Genomic DNA, 27,047 nt, shown 5'->3' on the forward strand with positions numbered 1-27,047 from the left:
CAAAACCACAATTACTTTTGCACCAACCTAATATTTCAGTACATCCATTCAATTAAGTATCTTGCTGCTTTACCACAGTCACTTTAGAGAAATGGACTCCTATATTTTCAGAAGAGCATGATGTCCCCATCTAATCAAATCCCAAATTTTAACAAAATAAGAAAAAAACTGAATGATAACAGAGGATCATAAAATTGATCCCATAATTATCCTTTCTAGCTAAATGAGTGAAGAGAAGGAATGCAGAATTGTGTGCTTATTAGTTACATAAATAAGATTTCACACTGTTGCTGTTCAGTCGCCAAGTCATGTCTGACTCTGCAAACCCATGAACTGCAGGCTTCCCTGTCCTTCACTATCTCCTGGAGTTTGCTCAAGCTCATGTCCACTGAATCGGTGATGACATCCGACCATCTCATCCTCTATCGCCTCCTTCCTCTTCATGCCCTCAATCTTTCCTAGCATCAGGGTCTTTTCCAATGAATCAGCTCTTTACATCAAGGGGCCAAAGTACTGGAGCTTTAGCTTCAGCATCAGTCCTTCCAGTGAATATTCAGGGCTGATTTCCTTTAGGACTGACAGGTTTGATCTCCTTGCTGTCCAAGAGACTCTCAAGAGTCTTCTCCAGCACCACAGTTGGAAGGCAGCAATTCTCTGGCACTCAGCCTTCTTTATGGTTCAACTCTCACATCCATACATGACTACTGGAAAAAAATCAAAGCTTTGACTCTACGGACCTTTCTAAGCAAAGTGATGTCTCTGCTTTTTAAAGTGATGTCTCTTTTTAAAACCTCTGTCTAGGTTTGTCATTGCTTTTCTTCCAAGCAACAAGCATCTTTTAGTTTCATGACTGCAGTCACCATCTACAGTGATTTTGGACTATTTCACATAATACCTTTTAACAAATCTCTTAAAATCTATGTCAGAAAGAAACCGTTTTGAGTCAGCAAATTACTTATTTTCTGCATTGGTTAATCTGAAAACCAGAAGGTTTTACAAATTTATATTCAGTATCAGAATTTATGTTCCTTAAGGTCAGATAATATCAACCTTAGTAGGCCAACACTCCTCCACTCACTTCCATCTCCACAGGACATTCAAGTCTCATTAAATGTTTCCTGAACTAATTCACCATTTTACTGAATAAACTCATCATTCTATTCATTTCCCAAATACTGTTTCATAGCCTACTCCAGTAAGGCGCTAGGTACTGGGGGGAAAGACACAGGGGCCTATTCTGGAGCTTTCAGAATGAGTCAACACAACCTGACAGTTGAAACCACATGTGCAAATTAACCAACTGCTGGCTAATGTATGCAAAGAGAAGGGTGGAGGGCATAGAGATGAGGTGGTTCTCTCCACAGTCGCCCTTCCTACTCAGAAGCCCCTGCCACCAATCTAATATCTTCTGACACAAACGTCCAATTAAGCCTCCCAAGCCACACAAGATTCAATACCCTTTGAGTACTTATGTTTACATTTTCCCCTATACTTATTTATATATTTTTTATATTCCTAAACCTTTCCCCCCTTATACGTTAATCACATTAAAGAAGTGTCCTTCACTGCTATATTTAAAATGGATAACCATAAGGTCCTACTGCACAGCACAGGGAACTCTGCTCACTGTTGTGGCAGCCTGGGAGGAAGGAGCGTTTGGGGCAGAATGGATACACGTACACGTATGGCTGAGCCCCTTGGCTGTTTAAACCGTCACAACATTGTTAATCGGCTATATTTCAATAGAAAACAAAAAGTTAAAGTGGTTAAAAAAATTTTTTTAAAAAAAAAAATTTTTTTACAAGGGAGGTGTCCTTAACATATCCACTATGTGCATACTCTGGACACTGAAAGAACCACTGGAACAATCTTCTTTACTATCATAGTTTTTAAGAACGCAAGATTAAACTGAATGAATTATAGCCATCCAAATAACATTTTTAAGTAACTCATGTAAATAAAATTCCATCAAAAGCAGAAAAGAAAAATGGGAGTCTTTTATTTCTCTTTAAGAATTTAAATTTTAGACACCAACAAAACTAAGAAAGGGGCAGTAAATGATAATCATGACTCCCTCAAGTTCATTGGCATTCTTCAGAAACCAAATTAATGGCCTCGTCTCTTTGTTTCAGTAAACTTATTTATTCTACTAAAGTTTATGTGGAGGGTAACAGAGATGAAGACTCCATTCCTGCCCTTAAAGAACTAAGTACACTTAGCCCAAACAGGTACCATCTTTATTTTAAACATTCTCACAGGATGTTCTCATTCATATCTCAGGCAGATTATCTCTCAAGTCCTTGCTATATACCTCAAATGCCTGTTAGACATTTCCATCCTAAATGTCCTATTCAAATCTAAAATTCAACATGGTGAAAACAAACATCTTCCCCAGCAAATATGCTCTTCCTCCTATGTTCCATCTGTCTCTTTTCAGGAGCCAGAGCTAAAAAAAAACTATCTCTGAAATCACCACACCAAAGTTTATTGACTCAATGGCAAAAACATGAATACCTTTGTCTCTGATCTTATGCTTTATTTCTATAGCCAGTGACCTAGACCAGGCTCTGAACATCCCTCATCTGGAATGCCACAACAGTTTACTTCTCTAAGTTAAATACTCTTCAGTCTGTGTATGTGTTATAATCATAACTTATTTGTACATAAAAAACTAATGCACAGGGGGGGAAATTAGAAGGAATTCAGCCATATTAATGTTAGGAAGAACTACTGGAAGGACTGATGCTGAAGTTGAAGCTTTAGTATTTTGGTCATTTGATGCGAACAGACGACTCATTGGAAAACTCCCTGGTGCTGGGAAACATTGAGGGCAGAAGGAGAAGAAGGCGTCAGAGGTGGCTGGATGGCATCACCGATGCAATGAATATGAACTTGGGCAAACTCTGGGAGATTGTGAGGGACAGGGAGGCCTGGTGTGCTGCAGTTCATAGGGTCACAAAGAGTCAGACACAACTGGGCAACTGAACAACAGTAGTAGGGTTATAAACAATTTTGTATCATTTTTATATTTTTCTGAAATTCTTCCCAAATTTTCTTTATTAAGCATTATAATATTTATAGTAAGAAGGAAAGATTATCTCCCCTTATCCCAATTCTATCTACATTCCTCACTACATGGTTTCAAACAGGTTGGTAGCATCTGGACTATTCTCTGAAACTACCAGGGAAGGAGAAATTTTTTTCATAATGGTCACTTTTTATGCAGGGATGCATTCCAATTTAAGACTCAAATGGTCTAAGTTTTCCAGTGGAATAGTCATAGTTAATATTTTTGAGCACACACTATGCACTAGGTATTTTCCTAAGAGCTTTACATGGTACTAACATTTAATACAATAACCCAAAGAGGTAAGTGATTTATCATCAGCCTATTTTTAAAATGAGGAAACAAAAGCACAGATAGATTATTTTTTGAAAGTTACCATTGTAGTAAATGCTGGATTTAGGATTTGAACTGGGGTCATCTGACTCCAGGGCCCACACTTAACCACTCTGCTACAAGACTTCCAAGAATGCACAATTCGACAACTATTTTACTTGTATTTTAAATTCTGCCCCTCCTGCCCCCAAGCACTAGCTTTAATCTTTTACAAGTGGTATCATGGGCATCATTTGATCTTCTTCCCAAGAGTTTACAACATTTAATTCCCATTTAAAATGACTGCTCCTGGGGAAAGTTTTTCAGCAATAGTGAGATTGACGCTCCACACTTTAGAACGTTGGTGGTTCACACAGAAATGACAAACGGTATCTGGTATTTGGTCCTTACTGTTAAATCTGTCTGTATGTGACTTTTGATAGAAGAGGATTTGCATTACTTCAATTTTTGCCCATTAAGCGAGAAATCTTACTGATTTTAATTTCTCAACATGTGAAATTCCCAGAATTAAATAAATTTGAGTAAAATGTGACTGTACTATGACAGACAGACTTCCAGCAGGGGTAGCACTTGAGTTGGATTTCTGAGGTATGGGTCAAGTTTGAAAATGTGAAAGTGAGGGGGAAAGAAATTCAGGTAGACAGCAACTTGAACAAAATCAGAAAAAATCAATAGAACAGATGGGGCAAAACAGTGACAAGACTTAACATCACTTGGTAAGGAAGCATGGGAGATTTCTCTCGAAGAGACTAAGCTGGGTGTGAGATGGAATGGAATGGGGAGTGAACAGCTGGCTGCTTACATTCAGAAAGTGGCTAGAGTAAATTACAACTTTTAAGTCTTACAACATACATGGCTATTAGACCACACCTCACACTTTTTATATTGGTTATAGTTGGCTTTTTAAACCCAGAAATATGACTTGTTACTTTATCTACCTACCTACTTATCTGTTCTGATTAACTTTCACAGGATTCAATCCATCATCCTCACCGACCAAGATTATTTTTAGATACTGATTCTGTCATGGGATTTAACTATGCTTTCTAACTTCATTTTCAATTTTAAAAATATTTTTTGCGGGCTTTCCTGATGGCTCAGTGGTAAAGAATCTGCCTGCCAATGCAGGAGACATAGGTTCAATCCCTGATCCAGGAAGATACCACATACTATGCAACAATTAAGCCTGTGCATCGCAACTACTGAGCCTGTATTCTAAAGGCCAGGAGCCACAACCACTAAAGCCTGCAAGAAGAGAAACCACCACAATGAAAAGCCCGAGCACTGCAACTGAGGAGTAGCATCAACTTTCTGCAACTAGAGAAAAGCCCTCGCAGCAACGAAAACCCAATAAGGCCAAAAATAAATAAATAAAAATTTCATAAATATATCTTTTGCTTTAATAAAATAATAAATTTTTGTAATAAAATATACTTTATTGTTTTAAAAAATACAGATAATGGAGAAGTAAAAATAAAAATGTCATTAATAAACACTACCACTACTCCCAAAACAGACCACTGTTAACAGATAAAATTAAGTTTGAGGGGTTTTTATGCCTAAATAGTAGCATATTAATGGACTCAAGCTATACTGTTTTGTGAAACTTTCTTCAACATCAATATTTTTATACCTCATGTGTATACCACAATTTATTACTCAAGTCCCTGTTTCTGGACATGATGGTTTCTAACTTTTCATTACCATGCAAAGTTAGAAATTTCTATATGCAATATTTATATAACTACTATATTTAGCACAATGGTCTATAAATAGAATTGCTGGGTCAAAGGATGCATAATTTTTAATAATTTACATAGTGCTAAATTCTGCACCAGAAAATTTGTTCCAATTTACATTCCTATTATTTAAGATATCGACAGACTGAGAAATTATCACAATTATTGTACATTACAATCTAAATACAGTCTTTTCAGGGTCACGTGGATAGGGCAAATACAGTATTTTGTTTATTCAATTTACAATCCTTTCATTACTACTGTGATTGAATAAAAATTTTCATGTTTATGATATCTTTAACTACTACAGCATCTATATGGTATCTTCATCTCAGTTATCAATAATAGTGAGGAAGAGAGCTTGAATGAGAACAGTAACAACAGTTAAATTTCCCCCCAAAACTGAAGAGGAACAAATTCTAACTCATTCTATGAGGCCAGCATGACTTTGACATCAAAGCCAAAGACTACAAGTAAAAAAAACTACAGACCAATATCCCTTATGATACAAAAGTCATCAACAAAATATTAGCAAGCTGAATTCAATGGCATATTAAAATAACCTGTACACTATGACCAAGTGGGGTTTATTCCTGGAATGCAAGAATGGTTCAGCATATGAAAATCACATTAAGAGCATGAAGCGAAAAAACCTCACGTCACCTCAACTGATGTAGAAAGAATATCTGAAAAATTCAATAACCTTTCATGATAAACACTCAACAAACTAGGAGTAGGCAAAAAGTACCTCAAAATAATATAGACCATGAACGAAAAATCCTAACATTATACTCAATGGTGAGAGACTTAAAGCTTTTCCTTTAAGGTCAGGAAGAAAGATGTCCACATTCCCCAATTCTATTCTATACAGTAGTTGAAGTCCTAGTGAGGGCAATTAGACAAGAAGAAGAAAGAAATGGCATCCAAATTGGAAAGAAAAGTAGTATCACTGTTTGCAGATGACATGATTTTATATGTAGAAAATACTGAAAATTCTACATCAAAACAACTAACCAAATAAGTTCAGAAAAGTTGCACAATATGGAATCAACACACAAAAATCAGCTGTGTTGTTTTTTTGTTTTTGGCTGCAACACACAGCTTGCAGGATCTTAGTTCCCCAGCCAGGGATGAAAGCAGAGTCCTAACTACTGGACCACCAGGGAATTCCCTCAGTTGTGTTTTTATACAACAACAATGAACAATCTGAAAAAGAGGTCAACCATTCCATTTATAATTGCATCAAAAATACAGGAATAGTGACTTCCCTGTTAGTCCAGTGGTTAGGAATATGCCTGCCAATGCAAGTGACATAGGTTTAATCCCAGATCTGCCCACATGCCATTGGACAACTAAGCCCATGTGTTGCAATTACTGAAGCCCACCCGCCCTACAGTCCGTGCTCCTCAACAAGAGAAGCCACCAAAATGAGAACCCATGTGTTGCAATGAAGAGTAGCTCCTCAGCCACAACTAGAGAAAGCCCACATGCAACAATGAAAAGCCCATGGATTATAACAAAGACCCAGGGCAGCCAAAAATTAACAAATTTTAAAAACAGAGGAATAAGCTTAACCAAGGAAGTGAAAGACTTACACACTGAAAACTATAACATTAAAACTTAATCAAAGACGCTAAAGAAGACACAAATAAATGGCAAGACATGACACAAAAATGTCCACGGAATGGAAGACAATAGTGTAAGATGTCAATTCTACACAAAGCAATGCACAGATTCATGAAATCCCTAGCAAAATCTCAATTCTGGGGGGGAGGGGGGCATCTCAAAGGACCCTGAATTGCCAAAACAAACTTGAAAAGAAGATAAAGTTGTAGAATCACACACTTTCTTTTCTTTTCCTATGTCACACTTTCTGATTTCAAAATTTACTACAAAGCCACAGTAATCAAAGCAGTGTGTACTGGCATAAACTTAACACCCAGACCAACGAAACAGACTAGAGAGTCCAGAAATAAACCATCATGTGCATGTGTGTGTGCATGCTAAATTGGTTCAGTCACGTCTGACTGTTTGTGACCCTATGGACTGGAGGCCGCTAGGCTCCTCTGCCCATGGGATTCTACAGGCAAGTGGGTTGCCATGCCCTCCTTCACAAGACCTTCCAGACCTAGGGATCAAACTGGCGTCTCTTATGTCTCCTGCATTGGCAGGCGAGTTCTTTCCACTAGGGCCATAAACCCTCATATATACGGTCAAATGATTTTCCAAGGTGCCAAGACCATTCAGCAGAGGAAAGGACAGTCTTTTCAACAAGTGCTACTGGAAAAATTGAATATTCACATGCAAAAGAATTTGTCTCTTACCTTATACCATATACATAAATTAACTCAAAATAGATCCACGATCAGACTCCCAAGGAAAAGAAATAAAGGCAAAAATAAACCCTAAACAAGACCTAATCAAACTTAAAAACTGTTACACAGCAAAGGAAACTATCAACAAAATGAAATGTCTTTTTTGAAACAGGGAATGGGAGAAAACATTTGCAAATGATATATGATTGACAAGGGATTAATATCCAAAATATACCAATAACTTCTACAACTCAATATCAAAAAACCAAACAACACAATCAAAAAATGTGCAGAAGACCTAAACAGGTATCTCTCAAAAACAAAACATACAGATGACCAACGGGCACATGAAAAGATACTCAACATCACTAATTATTAGAGAAACACAAATCAAAACCACAATGAGGTATCACTTCACATCAGTCAGAATGGCTATCATCAGAAAGTATGAAAATAACAAATGCTGGAGAGGGTGTGGAGCAAGGGAACCTTCCTATACTCTTGTTGGGAATGTAAACTGGTGCAGAGACTATGGGAAACAGTATGAAGGTTACTTCAAAAACTAAAAATAGAGTTACATATGATCTAGCAATTCTACTCCTGGGTATAAATACTGAAAAGACAAAAACTCTAATTTAAAAAGATACATGTACCCCAGTGTTCACAGCAGCCCTATTTACAATAAGCAAGATGGAAAAAATTCAAGTAACCATCGACAGACAACTGACTTGAGAAGATGTGGTACGTGTGTACATGTAGACACACAAACACACAAAGTGAAATATTACTCAGTCATAAAAAAGAATGAAATATTGCCATTTGCAGCAACATGGATGGGACCTAGAGAATATCATACTAAATGAAGTCAATCAGATAGAAAAACACAAATATCTTATAATATCACCTATAAATGGAATCTAAAAAATACTACAAATGAATCTATATACAAAAAACAGACTCACAGACACAGAAAATAAATTATGGTTACCAAACGGGGAGGTGGGTGATAAATTAAGGGTACTATGGGATTAATAGATACAAACTGCTTCACATAAAACAGATAAGCAAGAAGGATTTACCATATTACACAGAGACCTATATGCAATATCTTGCAATAACCTATAATGGAAAACAACCTGAAAAAAAAAGTAACTGAATAATCTTGCTGTACACATAAAACTAACACATACTGTAAATAAAATATACTTCAAATAAAAAAAGAAAAAAGGAAAAAAAAAATCTAAGAACTAAAATCATAAAACTCTTGGAAGAAAACAATGAGAAAAAGCTTCATGACATTGGATTTGGAAATGATTTCTTAGATATGATACCAACAGCATTATGTAACAAAAGTAAAAATATATAAACTGAACTATATCAAAATAAAAATTTTCCTACCCTGAAATCTGGACACTATTCTTGTGGTAAAAAGAAAACCTGCAGAACAGGTGAAAATATTTGCCAAATCATATACCTGTTAAAGGATTAATATCCAGTACATATAAAGAAGTTTTAAAACACAACATCAAAAAACCCCAACAGTAATAGGCAAAGGACTTAGACTTCTCCAAAGAAGATACACAAGTGGCCAATAAGCACCTGAAAAGATAAAAAATAACGTTTGTAAAGATGTGGAAAATTTGGAACCCCTGTGCATTGTTGATGGGAATGTAAAATGGTTCAGCCACTGTGCAAAATGTATGGTGGTTTCTCCAAAAATCAAACTGAATTATCATATGATCCAGTAATTTCACTTCTGAATATATACCCAAAAGAACTGAAAGTACGGACTTGGAGAGTTATTTGTACTCATGTTCATAGCAGCATTACTTACAATAGGTGGAAGCAATCCAAGAAAACATCAAGGGATAGATGAACAAATTGTGGTATATAAACATAATGGAATATTATTCAGCCTTAAAAGGGAAACTTGACACTTGCTACAAAGTCAATAAATCTTAAAGTCATTATGCTAAACAAAATAAGCAAGCCACAAAGTGACATATGTTTCCACTTATGTCAAATTCATAGACAAAAAGTATAGAATGGTGGTTACCAGAGGCAAGAAACAGGGAGGAATGGGAAATTAATGTCTGATGAGTTCAGAGGTTCAGTTTGAGAAGATGAAAATGTTCTGGAGATGAATGGTGGTGATGGTTGCATAACAACATAATATACTTAATGCCACAGAAGTGTATGCTTAAAAATAGCTAAAATGGCAAATTTTATATTATGCATACTTTACCACAATGTAAAAAAATACCCAAAAAAGTTAACTTTATGTCTTGAGATTTAAGAAGAGCAATTTTCAAGAAACAGAAGTGGGTGAGCATGAACAGGAAGAGTGGGGAAAGAGAGGAGGATAAATTCAATTATTTCCCATTTCTGTTTTAGTAAGTCACTACTACTAAAGAGATCTAGGATACTTCTTAAATACGAAAATTTTAAAATTTGAGCTTTATCACTGGACAGGATTACAATTCTGAGGCAGCTATGTAAAACAGTGAAATAAAATACCTTTCAGTTGGGGAGTCGAACTTCTACCCCCATTATTTGCCAGCTAACAATGGGTCTTGATTTTTTTAAAACATTCAACTGAAATGACTGAGTACTCATTTTGCACCATTGTGCAATATAGCTTAAAAACAAAACAAACAAAAAACCTGTGGCAAAACACATGTAACAAAATTTACCATCTTAATCAATTTTAAGTGAACAGTTCTATGATATTAAGTATATTTACACTGCTGTGCTACCACCACCACCATCCATCCACACAACTTGTTTCATCTTACAAAACTGAAATTGAGCCCATTAAACAGTAACTCTCCATTCCCCCCTTCCCTCCACCCCCTGGCAACCACCATTCTACTTCCTGTCTGTGTGCAATATACTTTCATAATATCGTATTTTCTGTTTGAAAAAAGCAACACAAGAGTGTGGTAATGGCATCAAGGTATACAACTAGAACAATGGAACAGAATAAAGTCCTGAAATAGACCTACATACATATGGCTAATTGATTTTCAGTCAAGTGCAAAGGAGATTTCTCAATTCAGTGGGAAAGTAGTCTTTTCAACAATTCCTGCTGGGACATTTAGATGCTCATATCTTTAGAACTTCCATCCATCACTCACACAACATACACAAAAAAGGAACTCCAAATGGATCATAGATCTAAATGTTAAACCTAAAACAGTAACATTTACAGAAGAGAATATAGAACATCTTTGTGCTCTTAGGTTAGGCAGATTTCTCAGATATAACATGAAAACTATAATCAATAAAAGAACAAATTGATAAACTGAACTTTGTCAAAATTAAGAACATGTGTTCTTCAAAAGACACTGTTGAGAGAGTAAAAAGACAAGCCACAGCCTAGGAGAATACATGCCAACAAGCCATGGCTTGGCTGCTCCTGGGGCCATCTAGTAATGTAGGACTTCTCTTTCCTGTTAATGTCTCACCCAATTTTTCCTTGAAGTTCTTGATAGTGCCTCGTGTGAATTTACCAACAGTTCTGTCCACAATGTGTGCCTGACACTATGCTGTTGTGCCTCAGTTCATCCTTGTCATGATCTGCTCTCCCTAAGCTGGGAGTGAGCACCTTAGGCTCTCTTCATGCCCACCCTCTCAGCACAATGGAATCTGTATCACAGTCAAGGGTGTTCCCGCCAGAGATACCAAGTGAACCAGTGACAGAATGTATGTAACTTAAGTGATACAAATCACCACCTCCAATCTGTCTACCCTTTGCCATCTAAGCCACAACATTTAAAAAAGCGGAAAAAAAAAAAAAAAGAATATACTAAATAAAAGGCTTGGGTCCAGAAACACACACACACTCCTCTCAAAACTCAACAATACGAAAACAATCTAATTTTTTTCAAGTCAGCAAAAGAGTTGAAAAGATACATTTCCAAAGAAGATATATGGTTGACAAATAAGCAGGTGAAAAGATACCCAGCAAAAGTCACTAGGGAAATGCAAATAAGAACCACAATGAGCTGCCACTAATTTTAGGGTGGCTAAAACTATAATAAAAAAGACTGGCCACGCCATGTGTTGATCAGGAAGTGGAAAACTAGAACTCTCATACATTGTTGTTAGGAATGTAAAATGATACTACTCTGAAAAACCTGACATGTGACCCAGCCATTCATTTACCCAAGAGAAAGAAAAGCATTTGTTCACACAAAGACTTACACATGAATGTTCATAACAGCTTTGTTTGTATCAGCCAAAAACTGGAAACAAGCTGAATGGCCAACAGGTGAATGGACAAACAAATCATGATAAAGCCATACAAAGAATACTCAGCAATAAAAAGAATTAATTATTAATATATACAACATAAAAGAATTTCAAAATAATTATACTGGCTGAAAAAAAATAAAAAGACTGTATAGGGTTTTTGTGTAAAATTCTAAAAATGCAATATAATCTATAATCTAATCTATAGAGAAAGCAGCATAACTGAGTGAGGATGGAAAGTTATTATGGAAGAAAAGTAAGAAAGAGGAAATACAATGGGAGTAGAAAGTTCTAGGAGTGATGGGTATAGTCATTATTTTGACTGTGGTTTCATGGGTATAAAAATATGCCAAAGCTTATCAAGTTTTAAATATGAGGTTTACTGTGTGTCAATTATACCTCAATAAAGCTATTTTTAAGAAAAGACAATGGTCCATAAAATGTACAAAACCATAAAAAAAATTTAAATCAATTTTAATTTTAATTGTCAGATTTACTATTTTCACTGCAATAAAACGTAAAAATTCTGCACATAGAGGTAATACAAAAAGTGAAAAGATAAACTGAAGAAAATGTAATTCTGAAGTAATGACCAACAAAGAATTCATGTCTAGAAAATACTTTCATAAAACCTGTTAAGAAAAAGACAATTCAAATGAAAAATGAGCAGAAAATGGGGAAAGATAACTCACAAAAGAGAAAATCTGAATAGCAATAAATGTAACCAAAAAGATAAGCAACTCTTCACATCAGAAAAACAAAAACCCACAATAAGATAGCACAGTCCACTCTATGGCTAAAATTAAACTGACTACACCAAGTATCAGCAAGAATATAAGGCAAGAGTAACTTTCAAACACTGATAACTGCATAAACTGCTACAAATACTGTGGAGAATAACCTGGCAGTATTTATTATAGTTGAAGATAGGCCTATGTATGAACCCAGGAATTGCACTCAAAGCATATACTCTGAAAGAAATTCTTGCATCCACATATAAATATACAAAAAAAAAAGATGTCTACCCCAGCAGTTAATGTAAATGCCTCCAAATCCATTAATAAAAGAATGGACCAATGAACTGTGATGTATTTACATAACGAAATACTACATACCATGAATGTATCAAAAAGTGAATGTTATCAAAACTATATATACCAAAAAGTATACATATAACTAGATAACTCTTAGAAACATTATTCAAAAAGCTTCAGAAGAACTCATGTGCATGCCTTCGTGCTAAGTCACTTCAGTATGATTCTTTGTGACCCTATCGACTGTAGCCTGCTAGGTTCCTCTGTTCATGGGATTCTCCAGGCCAAGAATACTAGTTGGCTGCCGTGCCCTCCTCTGAGGAATCTTCCCAATCCAGGGATCAAACCCACATCTCTTACATCTCCTGCATTGGCAGGTGAGTTCTTTACTGCTAGTGTTATATAGTACATCATTTAAGCAAAGTTGGAAAACCTAAGAAATAATACTACACATTATATTAAAATTCACAAAGTAAAGAGATGCTGGAGAAACATTAAATAGCAAAATCAGGATGATGGTGGGAGGTAGACAATCTCTGACACAGCTCACACAGGTAGCTTCAATTATTTCTGAGGTTGTGTTCATTTTAGCATTACACACTTTACACTTGTATGTTGGAAATATTTGTTTTGAAAAGTAACATACCCTTCAAAGTTTTGAGCAAAACTAATTTTCAACCTAGATTCCTATCCCCAGCCTAACTAACACAAAAGAAAGGGGAAACCTCCTCAGGAAGCTACTGAATGGTAACTCACACCCCAAATAGGGGAGTAAAACAAGTCAAAGGCATGACGGCCAGAAAACAGGATCTAACAAGGGAAAAAAGAGAAGACAAGTACTGAAACAACAGATGATACAATGAAAATTAATTTAAAAGGGTAACATAAGTACAAACCATACAAAAACACAAGAAATATAAAGGGAATGTTCCACTTATTCCTCACTGAAATGAAACAAATGATAACACTTTAGTAACTGTGTTTCACACTTTTTCCATATAGCACTGCTTTATAAAATTATATTATGGTTTTCTAACACGTTTTTTATAAAAAACAGATCCTGGATAACCTTTCCTATCAATACATACAGCAGTATCTTTTTGCCTGTTTAAATTTGAAAAAAAAAAATACTGAAATACACCAAAAAGGAAAATTCACACATAATCCTACTTTACATAAATACATACATACATACATACATACAGAACTTTAAAGTTCTGTATGCAATAAAGAAGTAAAAGATCACACCTGTGTTCCATCTAATTCTATTCCTACTCTCTATGGCCAAATAACCCTGATAAAAACAATTTGGTATGTCTTGGTAGGAACGCCTTGTATACATAAACAAAAGCTTTCTGATTCTTTGTAACAATCTCTTGAGCTCAAACATTTTATGGCTCTGGGATGTTCAAGGGGTACTTGTTTTTTTGGCATTTTCAAACCTAAAATAAAAAAGCCCTCATCCATTTCAAGATGGATTTCTGGCATTCCCGCTTTCCCTTAAATTAGTGGGGTTTTTTTCTCTTCTTAATCATACACTTGCTTCAAATTTTTAGTTTGGCAGTGAAGCTGATTATAGAAAAGTGGCATGGAAATTTGTCTCTTTATGGTCTATACCAACTGGAAGGAGCGACAATGTTTACTAAAAAACACTTATGTTTTAAATTACTACATAATAGTTAGACAAGGGAACTGTTTTCCTTAAGCTCCTGTTACCTAGGGACACACTGGTTGGAAGGTGGGTAAATACACACGACCGTCAAACACTGACTACTGCTCTACTCTAACAGTCAGCAAATGCAACAGGAAACAATGTTTAACACTTATCTTCTCCACTAGACAATAAGCTCACTACAGACCACAACCCTGAGTAGTATGTAGCAAGTATTTTACAATTATTTGCTTTTTGATTCTTTGCCAAGTTATTAAAGATCTAACTTATTTTTTTATAATTTTTTTTAAAAAATTTTATTTTATATTGGAGTATCACTGATTAGCAATGTTGTGACAGTTTCAGGTGGACAGCAAAGAGACTCAGCCATACATATAGATGTATCCATTCTCCCTCAAACTCCCCTCCTATCCAGGCTGCCACATAACACTGAGCAGAATTCCCTGTGCTAGACAGCAGGTCCTTGTTGGCTACTCATTCTAAATAAAACTGACAACTTATTTTTGAAGTTTGATTAAGACAGTTTTTCACATACATATCTTTGACTAATATGCCTATATACCAAAACAAATTCAAATGGAAGAGATTTAATTCCAAATTCTCACTGCATCTCTTCATGGCAAATAGATGAAGAAAAAGTGGAAACAGTGTCAGATTTTATTTTCTTGGCTCCAAAATCACTGTGGATGGTGACTGCAACCATGAAATTAAAAGACACCTGCTCCTTGGAAGAAAAGTTATGACAAACCTAGACAATGTATTCAAAAGCAGAGGCATCACTTTCCAGACAAAGATCTGTATAGTCAAAGTTATGGTTTTTTCAGTAATTATGTAGGGATATGACTGCCCTCAATCTTTCCCAGCATCAGGGGCTTTTTAATTACTCCCTATTTTATAGACAGGAATACAGAGGTACAGCAAAGTTTAAGGTCACAAGAGAATCAGAACGAGGATTTAAAATGAAACCTCTTAACTTCAAATGTATGTTCCTATGTATGTTCTCCATTTCATTAGACAATAAAACATAAGACTGACCAAACATGATGTTTTACCCATATTTACTGTTAGAACTTCATGGGATAATTTGTCTTAGGTTTAACATTCTCATTTACCAAGTCCTTTAAACATCAATATCAAGATTTCACTACGAAGGAAGAGCCAAATAAGGATAGTGAGCATAACAATGAATGTAAACAATTTCAGCTCGAATTAGTAGAGTAGCTTCCACTGGGATGGCCATTTACCCTAGAGGAATAAATGATAACCCATCAAGGGGCAGAAATACTATATTGAAACTTTTTTTTAGTTGCACTATGTCTTTGTTGCTGCATGTGAGCTTTCTCTAGTTGCAGCGACCAAGGCGCTGTTCTCTGTTGTGGTAAGTGGACTTTTCACTGGGGTGGCTTCTTCTGCTTCGGAGTGCAGGCTCTAGGTGTGCGGGCTTTGGCAGTTGTGGCACACAGCCTTAGCAGTTGTGGCTCAAAAGCCCTAGAGTCTAGGTTCAATAATTGTGGTCCATGGGCTTACTTGCTCCTCGGCAGGTGGAATCTTCCCAGATCAGGGATCAAACCCGTGTCCCCTGCACTGACAGGTGGATTCTTATACAAGCACCACCAGGGAAGTCCAATATTGAAACTTTTATTTAAATTAGTTTTAAAAACCTCACCCTTTTTATACTTCTGTGTTTGCTTGTACTTTATATATTAGTATTGCATTAAAAAATTTTAATATTCATTTATTTCAATAAGGATGCACAAGGCAAATGTTTGGAGAAAACTTAGAAAATAATCCTTAGCAAATGTTTCCCAATAGAATTATTTACTTTTGAAGGAGAATCACATCTAAAAGGTCATCTCATTTAAGTAGCAATTTGAAGCCCCATAACAAACTGATTTGGCTCAAGGTAACATGTCCACAGGGAGGCCTGGTGTGCTGCAATCCATGAGGTCACAAAGAGTCAGACACGACTGAGCAACTGAACTGAATACGTCCATTCAGTGAAACTTTATTTGAAAATGTATAAAGATAACAACACAGAAAAAAAGTTAGCCAATGAAAAGCACGAGGGTCTTTCCATTTATTCAGCTATGAATTAGTCTTTCTAAAGATTCCCAAATCTCCCCAAAATAGGAACGATCAATAAACGTTTGTTGGAAATGAGTACACTGACAAATCTCTCACAAAAATCACTAAATGTATCATACATTCCAAGGGCCTCAGGTTAGGGCACAACTAACTCTACAGTATGTTCTGCTTCTTGAGAACCTCAAACAGCATGGAATCCTAAGATTACAAGGTCACACTGAATGATTAGACACAATCAAATTTTAATGACTTTTAACTAATAACATTTTCAAATAGAGGTATGTTTAAAAAAAGTAAAGACAAATCTCACAGGGGGAAAAAGTAAATACTTAATACCTAAAAAATACACAAATGTTGTTAATTTAATAGTGTAGTAGCAATTATCTGCCACAACCAGATGGCCAAATATTAATAAGTTCAGTAATATCAGAAATGGCAAGGCCAGTATCTATCAAAATTTTAAAAAACATTCTCTTTAGTCTAGTATTGTAATTTCAATTCCAGAAATCCATGATATGGATTTAAATAACTGGTGCTTAGTGTTTAAAGTTATTCACTTCAATATTATTTGTGATAACAACAAAAAAGAACACAAATGACTTAATTGTGGTGTACTGATACAGAAAATTGTCCTGATACAGAAAATTGTCCTCAATATTGTAAATTAAAATGCAAATTTCAGAAGACTGTATATTTTCATTTTTAAAAGTACATGAGACACTGTTAACTTCTCTGCCAAGTGACTGGAGGAACTGAAGGCAGAAGAGGGCTTTTACTTTTCCCTTAAATGTCTCTGTAACTTTATATACTCTGCCATGAGCATTGCTTTTATAGTTAAAAAAAGTTTTTAATTAAGAGTGTTGGAACTTCCCTGGTGGTCCAGTGGCTAAGACTCCACGTTCCAATGCAGGGGGCCTGGGTTTGATCCCTGGTCAGGGAACTAGATCCCACATGCTGCAACTAAAGATACCAAGTGTCACAACTAAGACCCAGCACAGTCAAATAAATAAATTAATTAAAAAAAAAAAAGCGTTGACAGTTTTGCTACCTGCACAATTTAAAATTGATGCAGTTTTCAATGGAATACCATGAAGTTACTTTTTTAATGTAGTCAATATGTATGTGTTCCACATGAAAAGATATCTAAATGAAAGAAGCAAGTTTTAGTATATAAACTTGACACTATTTTTTAAAGACAGTACATATCATACAGAAAAATTCTGTAAGTATATGAATGAATGATGAAAATGAAAAATATTTTAATGTGTTGTAACTTTTAATTCCCAAACTGTTACCTAAAGAAAATGTAGCACTGAAATATAGAGGGTATGTGATAGCTTCCATCTTTACTTTCTCTTCTCTTACATTATTCTAATTTTTTTACAATTACGTTTATGAGTTAAACAGTGAGACTGCATGGTACTTTCACTTTTTGCTTTATGCATTTATACGTCTTGTCTTAAACTTCTAGAAAGAGCATGCATCGGTCTGGAGTCACAAAAAACAAAAAATGAGTATTCAGTTTTATTACCTTAAGATATCTTATATACCTTAAACATATATATAAATATATATACATGATAAAAGAAAACAAAATCACAAATTAAAATACACCTATTTTATATAATCATTTATCATAAAAATACAATTCCCAAGCTAAGTCATTTATTCTATCATACCTGGTAATAATTCTTATAAGTGTCCATATTAAAAGGCATTACTGTTCTGGCTAATGTGGCACACTCAGGTTAATCTCTTTGGGAGTAAAAATACTTTAAAACCAAATAAATGTCAGCACAATCAGCTACTAGATTCCCCCCCAAACGACAAGAAAACGCCTCAAAAAAACACACTGAGAAATCAGTATAGCACAAAAGTGAGAAGAAACAGATAAATACATCAGTATTAATAGTTCCCAAGCTACCTGTGTTGCAGAAATACAGGAAAACCTATATGAATAAACGAACTCAAAATATGTCTGAAATACAATTCATTCTCAATTTCCAAAAAGTTATAATACATTAAAATATTGTTCATTTGGGACAATAAGTATAATCTAAAAATGGCAAAAACTTTGGAAGGAAATTTTTTATAAAAAGCTCCCAGTCGTTTAGGCCGAAACCAAGAAATCAAAACTCAGTGCTGTGCAGAAACATAAAGCAATCAACTATTCACCATAGTGATTTGTTTTACTATAATGAAAGCAAAACATGTGATTTGGGGGCTGATACAGGTTTAGAACATGGCAAAATGTTCTATAGACACCCTTATCTTAGCAAATGTTATACAAAACTTAAATGTCTTTCTAGGAGTCACAATGTGTCTTGTATTTTTTAAAAAAGCATTTTTCCAAACATCATCCCAATTTACATGAACACAGAATCCTTATTTCAAGACGTGCTTATGAATACATGTATTTCATGGAGCAAACATAATTTAGGAAATGTTGATTAAAAAAAAAACAGCATAGGCTTTGGAGTCAGACTTCACCACAGCTGTGTGATCTTGAGAAAGTTACATAATTTCCCTGAGTCTCAGTTTTCTATCTGTAAAAGGAAAATACCACCACTTACCCACGTGCCTGGCACACAAAAAGATGCTCAATATATTAAATATCTATTTTTTTGACATGGTTTCCATGTTGGCTTATATCAGCAATGAAAGTTTCAGGAATCTATTTTTTTATATCAACTTGCAATCTATGTTCGGGTTTTCTAATATGGTGTCAATCACATCCAAAATAAATACTTCAATCTGGCTAAACAAACCTTGCTGAAAAATTCATTACTTTAAATGTTTGTGGAATATAAGAAACGAGGGGAAGTTCTTAGAAAATGTAAATAAAATTAAAACAAGATTCTACTTTTAGTTAACCAAAACACAAGAACAGTAGACCTGATCCCTACTGGAAGCAGCATGACCTTCTTGACAAAAAAAGTTCTTATTTTTTGATTAAGATAGGTTAAAACTCCCTTGTTACTCTCAAGAAGTATAGTCAAGGATATATGGAAGGAAGGAGAGAAAGGATCAACAAATACTGACTGAGCAGCTATTAAAAGCCAGGGACTAATATAGGTAGGGGTAAACAGAACAATCAATACCCTCATGCTGCTCACATTCCAGGTGGGCACACAGACAGAGATGTTTCAGACAGCAGTCAGTGATGAAAAGAACTATAAAGGAGTGCTAAGGAGTCAAGAGAAGATGGGGATGTGCTGCTTCAGATAAGACAGTCAAGGGAGACCTCTGGGGCAGGTGACAGGTGTCTAGAACAGAATGAAAACAAATATTTTTTAGTCTGCCAGTGCCTCTGCAGTCTTGAAATAAGTGATGTTTTCTATTTAGATTTTTTACTAATGTGGTTCAGAAGAGCATGATCCACAGGTAAGCACAGTAGTCACTAGAGGCTACAGTTTAAGAGACTAGGTGGTACCACGGTAAATGACAGCACCCAGAGCTCCCACTGCTTCACAGATCACCTTTACAATAATGTTTTGGTGATATGCACTGAAAAACTAGTTTTTGTGATTATAACTAACTGTTCTCTAGTTCCTATATAGCTATCTCCCAAGAGAAGGCAACACAAGAAGAAAAGCTAATGCATTTAATAAAAACCCTTTAAACTAAATAATTGAAAGAAGTAAAAATAAAAAGATATTGCTCAAGAGTCTTCATGGCCACCAACCTCAAGGAGTTTGGAAGACTGATCCTTCCTATCTCAGCATCTCCAAGTCATGTGTGCTCAGTCGTGTCTGACTCTTTGCAACCCCATGGGTTCCAGCCCACCAAGCTCCTCTGTCCATGGGATTTTCCAGGCAAAAATACTGGAATGGGTTGCCGTTTCATACTCCAGGGAATCTTCCCAACCCAGGGATCGAACCCGAGTCTCCTGAGTCTCCTGCACTGGCAGGCAGATACTTTACCACTGAGCCATCTGGGAAGCCCTAGCATCTTTCTCAATACTATATAATGCCTCCTATTTGCCCCTCTCCATCAACTCTAGCCCTCATTTCACACATGTAAATGTGTACCTTAATATGAATGTAAGCCAAATTGACAAGTAATGTCTCTAAGAAATGACCAAAATCTACCTTGTTTCTTTACAATAATTTCTTATGGTAAAACCACCTGTTAACATACCAGATTTTACATTAAGTGTTCCTACAAAATTTATTCAACAAATTAGTTCTGTGGGCCAGGCACTGTATTAATTTCTAGGTACCAAGAGTAAAACAAAGACTTGTTGGCTTACTAGTCAATACAAGAAATAAACATGGGGAAAAAAAATTCAGGTACCATGCTGATGTACAAGGTGCTACTGGAGTACATATTCTAAGTGGAAGAGTCACCTCATTCTATCTAATGAAATCAGAAAATGTTTGAAAACACTTATTATTTGATCCAGGTAGTCAAGGATAGATAAGCAGATGAGTCAAGGGAGGACCCTGGGATTAGTCAAGCAGACTAAGAGATGAACACTGGGGTAAAGATAGACCAAAAAAAAAAAGAGAGAGAGAGAGTTGGGTGTAAGGCGTGGAACAGTCCAGACCCTAAAAAGCTTTGCTTGCCAGGTTAATAAGTGTGAATTTTATCTTGCCTTTGGGGCAAAAAAAAAAAAAAGGAAGAATTTTAGTGAATGAAGTGTCCAACAAGATCATGTTTATAATTTAGAAGGAACACCAAAATGGACTGTAGATAAGGTCACTTGGAAGGCAAGGAAGATTAGTGAAGAGCTGTAAAAGGACATTATGAAGCCTGAACTAAGACCTTGACAGCAAGAAAAAGAGTTAAAACCAAATAGGTATATGCAAGCCAGAATCAAGATTGCCAGGAGAAATATCAATAACCTCAGATATTCTGGTGACACCACCCTTATGGCAGAAAGTGAAGAAGAATTAAAAAGCTTACTGATGAAGGTAAAAGAAGAGAGTGGAAAAGTTGGCTTAAAACTCAACATTCAAAGAACTAAGAATATGGCATCTGGTCCCATCACTTCATGGCAAATAGATGGGGAAACAATGGAAACAGTGACAGGCTATTTTCTTGGGCTCCAAAATCACCGCAGATGGTGACTGCAGCCACTAAATAAAAAGACACTTGCTCCTTGGAAGGAAAGCTATGATAAACCTACATAGTATATTAAAAAGCAGAGACATTACTTTGTCGACAAAAGTCTGTCTAGTCAAAGCTATGGTTTTTCCAGTAGTCACTTATGGATGTGAGAGCTAGACCATAAAGAAGGCTCAGCACACAACTGATGCTTTCAAACTGTGGTGTCGGGTAAGACTCTTGAGAGTCCCCTGGACTGCAAGGAGGTCAAACCAGTCAATCCTAGAGGAAATCAAGCCTGAAAATTCATTGGAAGGACTGATGCTGAAGCTGCAGCTCCAATACTTTGGCCATCTGATGCAAAGAGCAGACTCATTAGAAAAGACCTGGATGCTGGGAAAGACAGAAGGTAGAGGAGAAGGAGATGACAGAGGACGAGATGGTTGGATGGCATCACTGACTCAATGGACCTGAGTTTGAGCAAGCTCTGGGAGATGGTGAAGGACAGGGAAGCCTGGTGTGCTGCAGTCCGCAGGGTGGCAAAAAGTCGACACAGCTGAGCGACTGAACAACAGGTATATACAAAGTGTCAAAAGAAAGCAAACAACTAAAAGGAAATCTATTAAAATCAAAGAAAGCATCACAGATAAGGTGACATTTGCACAGGGCCCTAAAGAAGGAAAGTCAGCCATGCAGAAAATGTGAGAAAGGATAGAACAGCACGATGAAGGGGCTTCCCTGATGGCTCAGTTGGTAAAGAACTGCCTGCAATGCAGGAGACCCTGGTTCAATTCCTGGGTCGGGAAGACCCAATGGGAAAGGATAGGCTACCCATTCCTGTATTCTTAGGCTTCCCCTGTGGTTCAGCTGGTGAAGGGAAAGGCTAACCACTCCAGTATTCTGGCCTGGAGAATTCCATGGACTGTACAGTCCACGGGGTCGCAAAGAGTTGGAAAGGACCAAGGGACTTTCACTTTTCACAGCACAATGAAAGGGAAAGACCTAAAAATGCTGGATGAACTGAGCTCTTGTTAAAGTAGTAATGCCATCCTTTGTAGATCAGTCACCTGGAAAATATTTACTGAAAGCCTAACGTGTGTTTTGGATCTTGATGAATCCAATGACAATTAAGATCATCTTTCCGAAATAATGCACCTAAAAACTTGTAGGCATAATTTTAACCACAGAGTAACTGAGATCCCAAACTTGGTCCATGGTATCCAAGTACAGTAATTCTGAATAAGAGTAGAACTGGGGTGGTGGGACTGGCTACTCAAGAGCTGAAAAGTAAGCTGGGGGCAAGGCTGTTAAGACTTTTCATCCCAAGAAATCTGGATAACTCAGTTTCAGAGCCACTGGCTTTTAACAGAGATTGTTTTATCTAGTCCACACAACAATGTATTTACATAAGAGAACAATAAGTACTATTATTATATTTGCAAATGAGAAACTTCGGTTTAAAGAAAATTAACATGACCCAAGGTCACACAGCTAGTTTAAATGGTAAAGATGGTATAGAATGACAATCTGACTTAGCCCTTTGGACCCAATCACTAATCTAGGGAAAACTGAAATATATTCAATACTCACTGAGTTAACATTTAAAAATCTACAGTTACTGTTAGTCCAAAACTGGAAGTGTCTCATAAACAAGGATTACTCATAAAGCTACTGTGCCCGATACTCTCAAAGTATAATCATTCACTCAATAATGTCAATTTTGTAATGAAGTCTACTGTAAAAGTCTTCAAAATCTGTGTTACAAATACACCAACCAGTTGGAAAACTTCAGGAATCTGGGTTCCCAAAACATAGTAAGAACCTGAGAGGATATCATCAATTTTTCAGCAAGACAAAGAAAGACTGTTTTCTAGAGTTAATCTTATCCACAAAGTGTGGCAGACAATGTTTTCAGAAAAGGAACTGAGGGAAGGGGAGGGGGGGGGGCAGAAATCCACATCCAACAGTCACTGAATGCAAATTTTCACTGACTACGACTTCATCTAAAGATCATTTTCTTAGTAACTATTACTTATGAAGTTTCATTTTGATCATCTTTACAAACTTCTGAAAATTGAAAACATGCCCAGAATGAAACAAGCTTCTCTATCCTTTCATATGCTAGTTTATTTCTTGACTTGGTGCAATTCCAAAGACAGAGCCATTTCTTACAAGTGCAGCAAAAGCTAGAGGGAATATGGTCCCAGCCTGTTGCAGGAGGTTCTACTTTGCACACTCTAAGTCCCTAAGACAATATCTCTAACTTAAACATATGATAAAAATACCTTTTGTGGCAATTAAGCATCCCAGGGAGCATCGGTGAGGCCTTTATGATAATGTAACATCACTACTTCTGTTTACACATTCCTTAGGGACTCCTGCAGGACAGGTCACTACTTCCAGCACTAAGTGCAATGTCGGGCACACACACAGTCAGGAGGTGAAAAAATCGGACACTGCCTTTCCAATGTGAAACCAAAAGCTATTCAACCAAATCTGGATGGTGAAATTATTCCTACTTCATCATAAAACTAAAAAAAAAAAAAAAATTCTATTATCTAATAAGAAAGGATAGCCTAAGTTGACTGGGCTATGGGAAAAAATGTGCCAAAATAATGTGACAAATATTGTGAAGAGTTGAAAATAAACTTTCTGGTCTGTTTGTATAAAGCATTACAAGCAGATAAAGGTCAGAAAACAAAACATAATCTCACAGTCACATTTTGCCCAAGGTTATTAGTTAGTAAGTGGTAGAGTTACAATTAAGACCCAAATAACTCCCAATCCAATGCTTTCCATTACAACATACTGTCACTGATACTTTTATTTTGTAAGTGTAAAAAACTGTTTCAGGAGAATTTCAGACCAAAAAAAAAAAAAATTCACTAAAAAAAATTACAAAAATATTTTGTTTTAAAAACTCTTCTAAAAAAAAAAGAAAACTTTTCTATGCCCTCACATATCTAAGTGTTGCAAAGACAATACACGGGGATCGGGATGGGGAATACGTGTAAATCCATGGCTGATTCATATCAATGTATGACAAAACCCACTGAAATGTTGTGAAGTGACTGGCCTCCAACTAATAAAAAAAAAAAAAATCAATCAAAATCGAAGCCACCAGTACTAGGCTTAAAGCAACATATATATATATATGTTATTCTCTGACAAGCTTCAATTTGATTGGTTATATCCGTTCCTGCTATCCTTCCAAGAAGACAACGAAAGCTTAGAAGGCTTATCCCAAACCAACAGTTCTGCTCTCCTCCTCACTAATCCTGGTCCAGTTAGTTCCCTCTTCTCCCAAAGCACTGTTTTCCTTCTCATCTCCACCATTAACACTATAATACCACCTCCTTTCCCGATACTTAACAAGGCTCATTTTCAACGCTTCAAGCACAGGGCCTTCTCAGGCCACTCCATCCAAACTGGCCTCTCCTAGTAACTTCTAAGTTAACCTTTACATTTATTTTTACTAGTTGACTGTCTTCCCATAAGATGTCCCATAAGCCCCGCCCCTCTTTGTACAAGGTATCCTCTTCCATCACCACCAAAACTGCATCTGGCAATACTGTTATTTCTACTACCTCCTCCAAATGGTAAACTCATCAAGGGTAAATGCTGTCTGATTCATGTTTCCTCAGTACTTGGTAAAGTGTCTGGCACCATCCTATGGAGTCAGTAAAAGTTTGTAAATTTGTATAGTAAGAATGTTCATTGAGAGTAAAGATGCAAAGGACACAGTGCTTCACAGTTCAGGGTAAAGGCTGCAGGTTGTAGACAAACTGGAGTGATACAATGTATGGAAAAGATTCATTGGCAAGGTCAAAATTCATTCAAGAGGAAGTGCCTCTGGCTTAGCAGAGGAGAGAGAAAAGCAATCAATCAAGTCAATTTTCGATCCTCCTCCGGACCAACAGAGCAAATTGTCCCTCTAAATAATAACTTTGGAACACCGCAATTTATTCTGCACACTCAATTACTCATTAAGAGCCCAAGTGCCAAAACACTACCATTATTTTGCATCCTTTAAGGAGCACCAGGTGAGAAGCAGAGGGGCGGGACCAAAACATGATTAGAACAAACAAGCAGACGAAAAAATAATCATGGCACATCTTCAAAATTTAAAAAGAAAAATCGCGACATGATCAAGGAAAGGAAACTCAGCATACCAAGAAATATGTAATCATAGGTTAGGACCCACTATGGCACAGAAATAGTCACAGAACTGCCAAAACAGACCACACTCCACATCTTTCCCAATCCTCTTCTACTCAAAGACCCGAATAATCATTGCGAGGATCAAGAGCCTCGTTTCTGGCAGCACAATTCTCCAAAGAACATAGAAAAGACGAAAGAACAGCTTTAATACTCCCTCCCCCCCTCCCCAAAAGGCAGCCAAAACCAAACCACCAACCAGCTCCACAATCCCTAAACAGAAAGCCCTAGACGCCTTTCAAAGCCAACTGTCATACCTTTCAGGGGCCCAAAAGACGTTGACTCCAAAGATAAGTCTCTGGCCCCAACATATATCTCCGAATTAGTTAGGAAAATCCAGGCTTTCCAATTTGGAGATCTGCACTCAAAAAAGGATCTCCTGGCAGAAACGAGCAATCAATCTTTCAACAGGCAATGGCGCTCCAACCACCCGGCTGGGGGACAGGCAACGACGACAGGGCACGGCCCTTCCAGGGAGCCGCCGGCGCCCTCCCAGCTCTCAGTCTGACCCAGCGCAACCCTCCCTGGCGGTGGCCAAAGTCGGGCACTTGGCGGAGGGGGGCCAGCGGCTGGGCTTTCGAACTGGGCCTTCCCGGCCCCGGGGGCGCGGCAAGACACGGAGGTGGCGCCTATCAGTCCAGCCCCGGCAGCAGCAACAGATCCGGGGCCTCTTCCCCTGGCCTCCCCGCCCCGCCGCCCTCAGCCAGCCAGTCCGCCCCTCACCTGGCAGAAGCTCCGACAGTAGTTCAAAGATGAGACCTCCGACACCTCCTGCTCCCTCAGTTCTGTCTCCAGCTGCCACAGACAGGGTCGCAATCCGGAGGCTACCGGCGCCGGAGATGCGGGACTATGGCCCCGAGCCATGGACTCAGTCTCGGTTCCTTCTCCGGCTCCGGCTCCCGCCGGAGCCTCAGCCCCAGCCCCGGCGGTGGCGGCGGCGTCTCCCTTTCCGTCCGCCATCTTCCCACGGCCCAGCAGCGCGTAGGCAACCAAGCCACGTGACTCAGACCTGGCCCCGCCCCCGGCCGACCGCGCGTGGTGACGCACTCCGGGGCGACTCGGGCGCCCGTTGGATTCCGTCATTGGAACTCTGGACGCTCCTCCCCTCCGCGGCCTCCTCAACAACCGCCCTGGCAACAGCCTGGCAACAACTGGCCAGAAGTTCCTGTCCACTGCCGTCCTTCCATTACTTTTGGAGTTACGGCGTCAGTGAGACGGGACATACATGCAGACATAATCTAGACATGTAAGAATGATGTTTGAGCTGTGATCTGAAGAACG

At 37.4% G+C, this 27,047-nt stretch overlaps 1 protein-coding gene across 1 annotated transcript in view; it reads right to left on the minus strand.

Moving 5' to 3' along the window:
• The window catches only part of RLF (RLF zinc finger), a 77,841-nt gene extending 51,098 nt beyond the window's left edge, over window positions 1-26,743 (minus strand). Inside the window, exon 1 of the mRNA XM_061122280.1 lies at window positions 26,490-26,743. Coding sequence (XP_060978263.1) covers window positions 26,490-26,726 — 237 coding nt within the window. The 5' untranslated portion in view covers window positions 26,727-26,743. The remainder of the gene's footprint in view (window positions 1-26,489) is intronic.
• Between the last annotated feature and the right edge of the window lie 304 nt (window positions 26,744-27,047).

This window comes from Dama dama, chromosome 20 (genome assembly GCF_033118175.1).
Source record: "Dama dama isolate Ldn47 chromosome 20, ASM3311817v1, whole genome shotgun sequence".
Taxonomy (NCBI): domain Eukaryota; kingdom Metazoa; phylum Chordata; class Mammalia; order Artiodactyla; family Cervidae; genus Dama; species Dama dama.